This window comes from Vipera ursinii (genome assembly GCF_947247035.1).
Source record: "Vipera ursinii genome assembly, chromosome: 6".
Taxonomy (NCBI): Eukaryota; Metazoa; Chordata; class Lepidosauria; order Squamata; family Viperidae; genus Vipera; species Vipera ursinii.
In genome coordinates, this window is record NC_139515.1 from 35,350,250 (window position 1) to 35,363,709 (window position 13,460).

General features: G+C 40.8%; 1 protein-coding gene across 3 annotated transcripts in view; it reads left to right on the forward strand.

Moving 5' to 3' along the window:
* The window catches only part of PPHLN1 (periphilin 1), a 115,398-nt gene that overhangs the window by 58,177 nt on the left and 43,761 nt on the right, over positions 1 to 13,460 (forward strand). For 2 of the 3 annotated variants that reach the window (XM_083365222.1, XM_083365224.1), the window contains 2 exons: positions 2,357 to 2,407; positions 3,286 to 3,405. In XM_083365222.1, coding sequence (XP_083221348.1) covers positions 2,357 to 2,407; positions 3,286 to 3,405 — 171 coding nt within the window. The remainder of the gene's footprint in view (positions 1 to 2,356; positions 2,408 to 3,285; positions 3,406 to 13,460) is intronic. The other variant, XM_083365223.1, reaches the window with a different exon arrangement.

A 13,460-nucleotide genomic window follows, 5' to 3' on the forward strand; every position in this document is an offset into this window, starting at 1 on the left:
CAGCAAGCCGGCCTGGCCTGATAGATTTGGGGTTTTATTTGTAGATCTGGGGTTTTATTTGTTTTATTGTTGGTTTATTGTATACTTACTTTGCTCTGTACACCGCCCTGAGTCCTCCGGGAGAAGGGCGGTATATAAAACAAATAAATAAATAAATAAATAAGATGCTTTGTAAACTACCAACAAGACAATTGGACTGACTTGCTTCCGTTCACAGAAGTCGCCTATAACAATGCAGTGCATTCCAGCACCAGTTACACTATGTTCCAAGTAGTTCTGATGCCTGAACTACCCTCCACCGAACCGACCATCCCCTCCTTGAAAGAGTGGGTTGCACAACTCCAAAACACCTGACCAGTTGCGAGAAAAGCTTTAGATGAGGCTAGGGAAGCATATAAGTTTCCAAGCAGGTAAAAAATGAACTGAGCCCAAACCATTCCAACTAGGGAGGAAAGTATACTTATCTACTAAATACCTGAAATCCCTGCAACCCTCTAAGAAACCAGGACCAAAATTTGTAGGACCTTTCCCCATTAAAAGGATAATCAATCCAGTAAGACACTTAAGACACTTAGACAGGTTCACCCAGTATTTCACTGCAGCCTCTTAAAGCATGAACTAAACTCACCATTAAGGCCAGCTGCAACCCCTCCTCCTCCTCCAATCATGGTAGAAGGGGAGCAGCACTTTGAAATCAAAGACATTTTGGACTCTAGGAAACATCATGTAAACAGTATTTAGTAAAACCAAGAGTTAAATTCAAGATTTTACAAGATGCCAGGGAAAGAGGGGGACTCAAGGCGCCGAATTTGAAATTGTACTATGATGCGGTTGCCTTGACCTGGGTTAGTGATTGGCTTAATCTAACTAACAAGAGAATACTTCATCTTGAGGGATGGGATTTGGTATATGGATGGCATGCATACTTGCTTTATGATAAGAAGGTAGACAGGGCTTTTAAATCCCATATTCTTAGAAGTGCTTTATTGCGTGTCTGGAAAAAGTATTATTATAAGTTAAATTATAAAATACCGATTTGGGGAATTCCTGGACACGCGATAGAGGGCGTATCTATGGGAGTGAGTATGGATATGGTTTCTTATAAGGAACTACTTAGATTGCAAGGGAATGATTGGCAACTTAAACCAGTAGAGGAGTTAAGACAAGAAAACATAAGTTACTCTTGGTTTCAATATACCCAATTGAAAGCTAGGTGGAAGTCAGATCAAAATGTTGGCATCAAAACTACAGATCAAAATTTAGTAAAGCAAATTAGAGATTCAAATTGTGCACATATAAAGAGGATATATAATGCTTTAATTGAATTGGATTCGGAAGCGGAACTGGTTAAAGACTGCATGATAAAGTGGGCACAAAATATTCAGGAACCAATTTCGTTGGACACCTGGGAGATAATTTGGGTCAGAAATGTTAAATTTACCCAGGCTCAAAATTTAAGAGAAAATTTTTATAAAATGTTTTATAGATGGCATCTGGATCCCAAGAAGCTGTCCAACATGTATCCTAATTTACAGTCTAAATGTTGGAGGTGTGGTAGTTTAGAAGCTACCTATTTTCACATGTGGACTTGTAGAAATATAAAAGCTTTTTGGATTAAAATTTGGTGGAACATTCAAAAGATTTTTAAGAGAAAGATAAACTTTTCCCCGCAATTGTTTTTATTGGGCATTGTTGTAGATTGTGATGTTAAAGAAACTAACTTGATGTTGAACATGATAACGGCAGCACGGTTACTGGTGGGACAATATTGGAAGAAGGATAGTTTGCCCACTGTAGAAGAATGGGTGTTTAAAGTTTCGAATCTTGCAGAAATGTCTAAGATTTCTGCTTATCTGAAGGATCATTCACAGGAAAGATATATTTCAGTTTGGAGGAGATGGATAAATTATATTCAAAACAAATATGGGACTAAAAATTACCATTTAGCTTATGAGTAGATTTTAGTGGGATATTGTTATTGGTATGTTGTTTGTAGTTATGTTAAAAGAGAGTTAAAGCGCATTATGAATTTGGTTAATTGTATATTATGCATAATTTTTATTTAGAATATGATTATTGTAACTATAATCCTGTATTTAGCTCTGGGAAGTGGGGGGGAAGTGGGGGGGGTTTGGGGTGGGGGGATTTGGGGATATATTGTAAAATTTTGTTTTTGTAAAACTCTTTAATAAAAAAAACAGTATTTAGTAGCTTGGAAGCATTTGCCTCCATCCCAGAATGAATGGGTCCTTAAACACCATATTAGAGCCCCTAGGCTGCTTATTAAGTTCCATGCTATGTACCCTGATAAACCAGACTAATCACTCTGTTTATCTCCCTTTTTGTCTTTTTACAGGTGGACCTCTATCTTTTAAGGGGGGGTGGCATGTCAGAACCCATTTCTTTGGTGGGGGGGGACTTTTACTAGTTGAGTCTTTTTTTTTCCCCTGCGGGTTCTGCCATAGTCCTGGGCAGGGAGGGGGGAACCTTTGGGGAAATGTTATGTATCTTTTCCTTTCACTTAGCTGCTACATTGTATCCTCTCTGCTTCCTCTATATGCTTGCTCTTTGAACTGTTCTCCCCTTGATTCCAACCTGGGGTGAGAAAGAAATGTGTCTCTGGCCATCTGGTTTATCTCTTGCTGCAGAAGAGAAGGTGCGAATACCCAACAACGTTTTCACAGCCTTGGGAATGGAGTTTTATTAGCCTCATTCCCACAGCGTACTTAACACCTGGGGATTGGCCTGTTTGAACTGACCGGATGAACTATTGGGGTGGGGTTTGCTTTTTCCTCCTTTAACCTATTGATTTGAGTGGGAAACCCTCAGATCCTGTCTTCTATGCCTGCTATCAACTTCTCCTAATAAAAGTTCCTTTTGGGATGTCTGTTCCAAGAGTTTTGCTTTCTTGGGAAGAGGTTTTGAAGCGGGTCCTTACACACGCATGGTCCCATAGGCATGCAAATTAAGCAAACACTTTTCCCCTGGAGAATGGATGCTTCCGGACACCATGATCTCTTTTGCAGAGAATGAATATTTGAACTCATGTGAGATCACGGACCCCAGAAACTTCCATTATCAGTGTGAAAAGTATTTCCAAGCATTTCCTAAGGGCGAACAATTGCTGTGTGTTGTAATTTTGTAATTTTGGGACTTGCTCGGAAATATTAGTGAGTGCTTGTCGCATAATTTTGAATGGGTTCTAAGTGAACGCTTATAACTTGGGGATTACATATACATATATGTATATATACATATACAACAACAGATTTTTTTGTTCATCAGACTTTGGAGAAAAGCAGCAGATTATCAGAAAAGGAGCTTGCAGAGGCTGCAACCCGATGGGCAGCTGAAAAAGCAGAGAAAGTAGAGGCAAGCAGTGTACCTGAAATTTCAGAGTATGATGTGAGTGAAAATAACACTAATAAACATTTGTCCATGATCATTTGTTTTATTCACTCTTTTATATTCTGCCTTTCCTTTTGTAGATCAGTTCCTTCAATATTAGGCTTGCAGTCATGTGAAATAAGTTGAACAGTAAAATAATGAGTTATATATGTTGAGTGGATGATGTTTCCTAATTGTTAACCTCATCATATTACTAAATTTGATAATTCTATAGTTATCAACTTAACTTGTGCAAGTCTGTAGTCCTTATACTCTGTGGGCCACAGCTGGCCTGCGGGCAGTCCCAGTAACTGCCTGTGGGGGTGGGGTATTGGCTGTGAAGAACAGGACAGGAGTAGGAGCAGTGCAGCAGGGGGCAGTGGCAGCCCTTTATAACAGTCCCAGTTTCTCATTTTTTTCTCTTGAAAAAATTAATTACCATCCTTGATACAGTATGAACTAGATAGTTTAGTAATACAGAATTTTAGATCACTTTTGTAAAACCAATATTTATTGATTACACTTAGCCAGAATTTCTTCTATCTTAACTTTTAAAAAAATAAATATTATTACACATTTTCAGGGAGTGTACCATGTTGGTGTGATGCACAAAATTAGAAAAATAGTTATATATTCCTAAAGTTTCAATAGAATTCAGTTTATGAGATTTATCAAGTACTACCCTCAGTTGAGACACTAATGAAAAATTAAATATAAAAAATAGAGGCTTTAACGATTATTTGAATTTAAAAGTAAGAAAGTAGCCATTCACCGCAACAGTAAATAGTGGTATCAGAAATTACTTAATTCTTTTTTTTTATTAAAAAGTTTACCAAAAACGTTTTTACAAAACATCCCCAAAACCCACTCATCCCAACCCCCCCTCCCCCCCACTTCCCAGAGCTGAATACAGGGTCATAAATATAATCATATTCTAACTAAAATTATCCATTATAAAATTAACCAAATTCATAATGTGCTTTAACTCTAACATTGATACATTCAAATTATTAGAAACATAATAATAATAACTTAAACAAAATATAATCAATACTAATACTGAAATTAATAAAAATCTAAGATCTACTCATAAGCTAAATGGAACTTTTTAGTCCCATATTTATTCTGAATATAATCTATCCATCTCCTCCAAACTGAAATATATATTTCTTGCGAATGATCCTTCAAATAAGCAGAAATCTTAGACATTTCTGCAAGATTCGATACCTTAAGTACCCATTCTTCTATAGAAGGCAAACTATCCTTCTTCCAATATTGTCCCACCAGTAACCGTGCTGCTGTTATCAAATTCAACATCAAATTAGTTTCTTTAGTGTCACAATCTATAACAATACCCAATAAAAACAATTGCGGAGAAAACTTTATCTTTCTCTTAAAAATCTTTTGAATGTTCCACCAAACTTTAATCCAAAAAGCTTTTATATTTCTACAAGTCCACCACATATGAAAATAAGTAGCATCTAAACTACCGCGGTGGCTTAGTGGGTTAGGACGCTGAGCTTGTCGATCAGAAGGTTGGCAGTTTGGCGGGTCGAATCCCGAGTGCCGCGTAACAGAGTGAGCGCCTGTTACTCGTCCCAGCTTCTGCCCACCTAGCAGTTCGAAAGCACGTAAAAATGCAAGTAGAAAAATAGGGACCACTATGGTGGGAAGGTAACAGCGTTCCGTGCGCCTTTGGCGTCTAGTCATGCCGGCCACATGACCACGGAGACGTCCTCGGACAAACGCTGGCTCTTCAGCCATGAAACGGAGATGAGCACCGGCCCCTAGAGTCGGAAACGACTAGCACGCATGTGCGGGGGAACCTTTACCTTTACCTTAAACTACCGCATCTCCAGCATTTAGACTGTAAATTAGGATACATGTTAGACAACTTTTTGGGATCCAAATGCCATCTATAAAACATTTTATAAAAATTTTCTCTTAAGTTTTGAGCCTGAGTAAATTTAACATTTCTATCCCAGTTTACCTCCCAAATATCCAACGGAATTCTTTCCTGTATGTTTTGTGCCCACTTTATCATACAATCTTTAACTAATTCCGTTTCCGTGTCCAATTCAATTAAAACATTATATATCCTCTTTATATGTGCACGATTTGAATCTCTAATTTGTTTTACGAAATTTTCATCTATAATTGTAATGCCAACCTTCTGATCCAGCTTTCACCTAGCTTTCAGTTGGGTGTATTGGAACCAAGAGTAATTTATGTTTTCTTGTTTTAACTCATCTAATAATTTAAGTTGCCAATTATTCCCTTCCAATCTTAAGTAATTCCTTATAGGAAACCATATCCAAACTCACTCCCATAGATACACCTTCTATCGCGTGTCCGGGAATTCCCCAAATCGGTATTTTATAATTTAACTTATAATAATACTTTTTCCAGACACGTAACAAAGCACTTCTAAGAATATGAGATTTAAAAGCCCTGTCTACCTTCTTATCATAAAGCAAGTATGCATGCCATCCATATACCAAGTCCCAACCCTCAAGGTGAAGTATTCTTTTATTAGTTAGATTAAGCCAATCGCTAACCCATGTCAAAACCACCGCATCATAATACAATTTCAAATTAGGCGCCTTGAGTCCCCCTCTTTCCCTAGCATCTTGCAGAATCTTAAATTTGACCCTTGGTTTTTTCCCTGCCCAGATAAATTTATTAATACCCTTCTGCCATTTATCAAGTTTGGCGTCTTTTTTCAATATAGGTATCATGTGAAACAAAAAAAGAAACTTCGGCAGAACATTCATTTTAACAGCTGCAATTCTTCCCAATAGAGATAATTGTAATTTTTTCCAATTATTTAAATCCTTTTGTATCTTCACCCATAGTGTTTCATAGTTATTCTTATATAATTTTGCATTTGAAGCTGCAATATTCACTCCCAAATACTTAACCTTTTTTACTATTTCAAAACCTGTTAATTTGTTTAACATTTCCCTTTCACTCATAGACATATTCTTAGACAATATCTTGGTCTTATTACTATTTACCTTAAACCCAGAAACCTTACCATGCTGAGTTATAATTTCCATCAAATCTATAACCGATTGTATCAGTTGAGATAAAGTCACAACCAAGTCATCAGCAAAAGCTCTCAATCTATAATCATTCTGTTTTATTTTAATTCCCTTTATCATAGAAGACTCTCGAAGTTTAATTAATAAAATCTCCAACGTTAATACAAACAACAATGTGATAGGGGGCATCCCTGTCTTGTACCTTTTTCAATTTTAAACATCTCTGTTAACCCCCCATTAATTATAATTTGTGCAGTTTGTTGTTGATATATAGCTTTAATAGAATGTAAAAATCCTTCTCCAAAATTCATTTCCTCAACAACTCTAAATAAAAATTGCCAATTCAATTGATCAAAAGCTTTTTCTGCATCCAAAAATATCAACGCTGCAGGGACTTGGTTGTTTTTATCCAGATATTCAAGCAAATTTACAATTTGTCTTACATTATATTTCATATACCTTCCAGATATAAATCCCGATTGATCACTATGAATCATTTTTTTTAAAACTTGCATTAATCTATTAGCCAATACTTTAGCAAAAATCTTATAATCTATATTCAAAAGCGATATAGGTCTATAATTTTTAGGTTGAGTAAGGTCTTGATCCTCCTTTGGAATCAACGATACAAAGGCTGTCCTCCAAGATGGAGGAACTACTCCTCCAGTCTGAATTTCATTAAACAACATCTTTAAAGGTTAAATCATTTCAACCAACAACGTTTTATAATAAATTGCTGTTAATCCATCTGTTCTCGGGGCCTTGCCCACTTTCAACTGTTTAATAGCTAAAGAGATTTACTCTGATGTCATTAAACAGTTCATCTCAAGTTGTTCTTTTGAAAGCCTAGGAAAATGTGCTTCCTGTAAATATCTATATCTAAAACTTGTATGTTTTCTCTAGAATATAATTTCGAGTAAAAATCTAAGAAACTCCTCTTAATCAATTTTTGTTGATAGACTTCTTTTCCTTTATATTCTATTTTATCTATAGTACGTAATTTCTGTTTCTTCCTTAATTGATAAGCCAACCACCTACCAGGCTTATTAGCGTTAACAAAAGGCATTATGCTTAGCATAACGCAAATTAGTTGCTACTTGGTCAGCCATTAACATACCAAATTGTTCTTTCAATAAATGTATCGAGGTCCTTAAATTATTATCCAATGGATTCAAAATAAAATCTTTCTCCTTAGATTTAATCTCTTCCTCAAGATCTTTACGTTTTTGCATTTGCCTACGCCTATAAGCATTACTTATATAAATCAAGACCCCTCTCATGTACGCTTTACTAGCATCCCAAACCATTCCCATCAATGTACCTTTATGCATATTTATAACAAAAAATACTTTCAGATGTTCTCTACATTTCTGCAAAAACACCTCATTCGTGAATAAATTTTCATTCATTCTCCAGGATCTTCTATTATCGTCTTCAGCAAAAAAACTCCAACCAAACAGGGCTATGATCCGACAATGTCCTAGGAAAAAATCTTAACATTCTTAACCCTAGAGAGAAGATCAGTAGTAATTAAAATAAAATCAATCCTAGAGAAAGATTTATGTCTATCCGGAAAAAAAGTAAAATCTCTGTCCTTCATGTTCCTTTCCCGCCATACATCTCTCAGCTCCAAATCCTCCTCCAATTCAAAAAAGGCTTTAGGCAGTTTCGAATAATTAGGAGGGTTTTTAGAAGATCCCTTCCTATCTTCAAATGAGTCCAAAACTCCATTCCAGTCCCCCATCAAAATAACAGATTTATAATCCAATTCGATTAGTCTTTGATGTAAAAATTTTAAAAACTTTTGCTGTTGTTGATTTGGAGCATATAATCCAATAAGAAGAACTTTCTTTCCTTGTAGCAACAGTTCAATACTAACATATCTCCCTTGTTTATCCGATTCAATTAATCTAGCCGAAAAATCTTTTCTTAGATAAATGACCACTCCAACCTTCTTGTCCGGAGCACAGGCTGCAAAATGTGTTCCCAGCCAGGAATTAACCAAAAACCTTTGGTCCTTTAAATCAATATGAGTCTCTTGTAAGCAAACAATGTCATTTTTATGTTGTTTCAAATAGTAAAATACTTTCTTTTCTGTGGTGAGTTTAAACCATTAACATTCCATGTCAGGAACTTCACCATCTCTGGTGACCAGGAACCTTTGGAACATGACCTGAAGATCACCTGTTGCTCTCTTCGGGCATGCTCCTCCCACGGGCTCCGAAACAGCCGCATGTTGCGTAGTTAAATGAGATACAAGCTTCTGTTTTTGCTCTTTTTCCTTATGCTTGTATGCAGCCCTAGTCATCCTCTGTTCTCTCGGGTCCTCTTTTAAACTCTGCTCCATAGTCTCAGCCTGTTGCATCTCAAGAGGCAGTGACATTGCCCCTTCACTCAACTGATCTTCTGTTCTTTTAGCTCGAGGAGACGGTGGTGAACCTGCTTTAAGGACCTTAGTATAAAAATCTTTCGCTTTTAAAATTGTATCCAATCTGTATCTGGTCCCTGCGTAATTTACCACAATTCCAATGTGTATTTCCCATCTAAACTGAATTTGTCGCTTCTTAAGCTAATCAGACAAAAAGGCGAAGTCTTTCCTTTTTCTAAGAATTTTAGGAGGTATCTCCTTTAAAATCTTGGCCTGCAATTTGAAATCTTTCCCGGTAGAAAGCTTGGATGATTGCATTTCTAGTTAATGTCCTGGAGAAGTATATCACTACATCTCTAGGTAAATTTTTCTGTTTAGCAATCCAGGAATTAACCCTAAATGTTTTATCCATCTCTTTAACTAATTCTTCAGGTTCACATTTCAAGACAGGAGCCACAGCCTCTGCAACTTCCCATTCCAAATCTTCTTTAGGGTTCTCTCACAAACCCCTTATACGCAATGCAAACTCCATGTTTCTATATTGAGAAAAAATAATTTCATCTTCTGTTCTGTCAGTTTTAATCTCTGCCTTGTCCAGTTTCTGTTCAGCACTGATAATTTCATTTTCCAAATTCTCAACATATTCCATAACTGAATCCACACGAACATCCAGGCGTTCAGTATGTGCAGCCAAGCCCTGAAGTGCAAGCACTATATCCTCCCTCATTTGCTTATTTTGATTAACAAATTCTTCTTTTGTTTCCTTTATTGCTGTAATACCTGTGTTGATTGCATCACAACTTGCTGAATATCTGCCAATGTAAATCCAGGTGGTGGGGGGGATGGTGGTTGTGCTGTAGGTTTCATTGTTGCTTGCCCTGCAGCTTGTGATAAAGGTGAATAAATAGCACTTTTAGAAATTGGAGGACCTCCCCCAAGCCTTGCAGCCATCTCTTAAGTTTCGATTTCCTCTTTCTTCTAGCAGAATCAAAGTTCAGGAAAAAAAAGGGAGGAGGGAGAAAGAATAAAAGTTTTCCTCCCAAATTCCTTATTTAAAAAAAGGGCAAACTCTCAAATACACAAAATCCGGTACTGGTTAGAATCAATTGCAAACTGTATCTCAAGCTCTGCTACAAAATGTAACAACTTTCCAAACCTGTCAGTTCATACAAGAAAGCAACATTCCAGCGCCATTTTTGCTCCGTTTCAATCAGCTTAAAACTTGAAGAAGATAATGAATTTGAGTTAAAGTTAAAATCCAACTTGAAAATTCAAATCCTCCTGTTTCGCTCTGCCTGCTTCTCAGAGAAAAATACTCACAGTCCCATCTAAGCAGCAAACGTAGTTGTCGCGTCTGGTTCCACTCCCTTATGGAAGTGAAAGCGTCCTGGGAGCGGAGAGAGCCTGGGCTCCGAGGGAACTCACCCTATCAACCCCCGAACTAGGTGAGGAATTGACAGGGGAGCTCTACCTCTACCCAGACAGGCTTGTCTCTCCCTCTTCTCCCAAGGGAGAGACTTTGGTGCCACGAAACAGCTGATATTCGCTGTCTCCTAGCGCTTAACGCTTCCCAAGGTCGGGCAGCTTCTGAAACGCTGCCATTCGGAGCGGCAGCGCTACCGGAAGTCCCAGAAATTACTTAATTCTTGTACTACCTGTACTGAGATAAACTGTCATGCATGAGTTGAACAAGCACATCTTCTTTCTCCCACACAACCCAGATGGCAGATTTTATTTATTTTATTTATTTTATTGAATTTCTATACCGCCCTTCTCCCGAAGGACTCAGGGTGGTATACAGGGCAATAAAAGTACTACATACAAAAGTTAAAAGTGAGATTAAATTAATTTAGCCCTAACAATAAATAGTTTTAAAAAACCCCAAACCCTAGACCAGGCTGGCCTGTTCAAATAAGTAGGTTTTCAGATCACGGCGGAAAGAGCGAAGGTCAGGAGCCATCCGGAGCTCAACCGGTAATTGATTCCAAAGGGCTGGCGCGCCCACAGAGAATGCTCTCCCCCTAGGGGCCGCCAGCCGACACTCTCTGACCGACGGCACCCTGAGGAGGCCCTCTCTGTGGGAGCGCACAAGACGAAGGGAAGATGACGCCGGCAGCAGGTGATCCCGTAAGTAATCCAGACCCATGCCATTTAGGGCTTTATAGGTCATCACCAGCACCTTGAATCTCACCCAGAGGGCAACTGGAAGCCAATGCAACTCGCAGAGAAGAGGTGTTACATGGGAGTATCGGGAGATTCCCATCACAACTCGCGTGGCCGCATTCTGCACCAGCTGAAGCCTCCGAGTGGTCCTCAAGGGCAGCCCCATGTACAGAGCATTGCAGTAGTCTATACAAGAGGTCATGAGCGCATGAGTGACTATATGCAGGGCATCCCGGTCCAGATAGGGTCGCAACTGGCGCACCAGGCGAACCTGGGCAAAAGCCCCCCTGGTCACAGCTCCTACATGGTCTTCCAAACTGAGCTGTGTGTCCAGGCGGACACCCAAGTTGCAAGCCCTATCTACGGGCGGGGGGGTAACACCTCAACCCCCCCATGGTTAAAGATGGAATAGACTGAATTTCCGACATGCCGAAACGTACAACCACTCAGTCTTGTCAGGATTGAGCCGAAGCCTGTTCCTCCCCATCCAGACCCGAACCGCCTCTAGGCAACGGGACATCACATCGAGGGCATCACTGGGGTGGTTTGGGGTAGAGATGAAAAGCTGGGTATCATCAGCATACTGATGATACCCCACTCCAAAACCACGAATGATCTCACCCAGTGGCTTCATATAGATGTTGAACAGGAGAGGCAAGAGGACAGACCCCTGAGGAACTACACAAACGAGAGGCCTCGAGGCCGACCTCTGCCCTCCTGTCAGCACCGACTGCGAACGACCCAGGAGGTAGGAGGAGAACCACTGGAGAACAGTGCCCCCCACTCCCAACCCCCTGAGATGCCGCAGTAAGATACCATGGTCAATGGTATTGAAAGCCGCTGAGAGGTCTAATAGGACTAGGATAGAGGAACAACCCCTGTCCCGAGCCCGCCAGAGATCATTCACCAGTGCGACCAATGCTGTCTCCGTGCTGTACCCGGGCCTAAAGCCCGATTGGTACGGGTCCAGATAATCCGCTTCCTCCAGGAACAGAGGGAGCTGATGCGCCACCACGCTTTCAACAACCTTCGCCAGAAAGCGAAGGTTGGAGACCAGACGATAGTTGTTCAAAATAGCCGGGTCCAGGACAGGCTTCTTGAGGGGCCTCACCACCGCCTCCTTCAAGGCGGCAGGAAAGCTACCCTCACTCAAAGAAGCAGTTATCACTGCCTGGAGCCAGCCTCGTGTCCCCTCCCGAGCCGCATAGACCAGCCAGGAGGGGCACGGGTCCAATAAACACGTGGTGGAGCTCAGCCTCCCCATGATCCTGTCCACATCTTCCAGAGTCACAGAGTTGAACTCTTCCCAGATAACATCACCAAGACTGCTCGTGTCACCTCCGTCAGACTCTGCCCAGTCGGAGTCCAGACCGGCCCGAATCCGAGCGATTTTGTCCGCCAGATGTTGGGTAAACTCCTCGGCACAACCCTGCAAGGGCTCCTCCCTCACCTCCAGATTGAGGAGGGAGCGGGTCACCCTTTACATGGTGGCTGGGCGATTATCTGCTGACACGATGAGGGCAGCAAAGTAGTTAGACTTTGCCGCCCTCATTGCCGCAAGATAAGACCTCGTAGAGGACCTTAGTTGCAATCTGGTCAGATTCCGACTGGCTGGATCTCCAACAGCTCTCCAGGCCCCGTCTCCGACGCTTCATCTCCTGGAGCTCCATGGAAAACCATGGAGCCCACTGGGATCTGCGCTGGATCAGGGGCCGCATGGGTACAACACGGTCGAGTGCCTCCGTGGCTGCCCTTTCCCAGACTTCCACCAAGGCATCGGCCGGGCTGTGAGTGAAGGCGGCAGGCGGGGACCCAAGCACCACCTGAAACCGCTCAGGGTCCATTAGGCGCCTGGGGCGGAACCATCTTGTCGGTTCCATGGCCCAGCAACGGGGGGGTGGCGAAATGGAAGGCCAGCCGCAGGAGATGATGATCGGTCCATGACAGGGGCATAATAATTGGAGAGCCCCCACCCAGATCATCTAACCACCATCCAGATAAAAAAACAAAATTGAGCGTGTGAACCCCCCCCCATGAGTCGGGCCCTGAATTACTTGCATCAGGTCCATGGATTTGAAAGTCCTAGTTTTAGTTAATTGGATAATGTATTTTCCAGGTTAATCAACCATGGCCATTTGTTTAATAGATACAGGTAGTACTTAACTTACAATGGCAATTGGGACCACATTTCTATTGCTAAGTGATGTAGTCATAAAATGTGATCACTTAGCAATGGCAATCCTTGCACTCCCGTGTGCCAGGCAGATAGGTGGCTGCTGCTGAATACAAAAGGGAATAAGAGAATGTGTGCAGATGTAGGAAAGGCACAGTGAAGTGCATGGAGAGTGGAAGAGAGTTGATGTAGGTTTAAAGAGTCTGAAGAAATGCACAAGTGCTGAGGGCTAGGAGGGATGCATGGAGGTGTGGTGCAGGTCAGGGAGAGTACACAAAATTATGTGTGGTTGCTATGAGTGCAGAAGGGCTGGGGCAGAATCAGT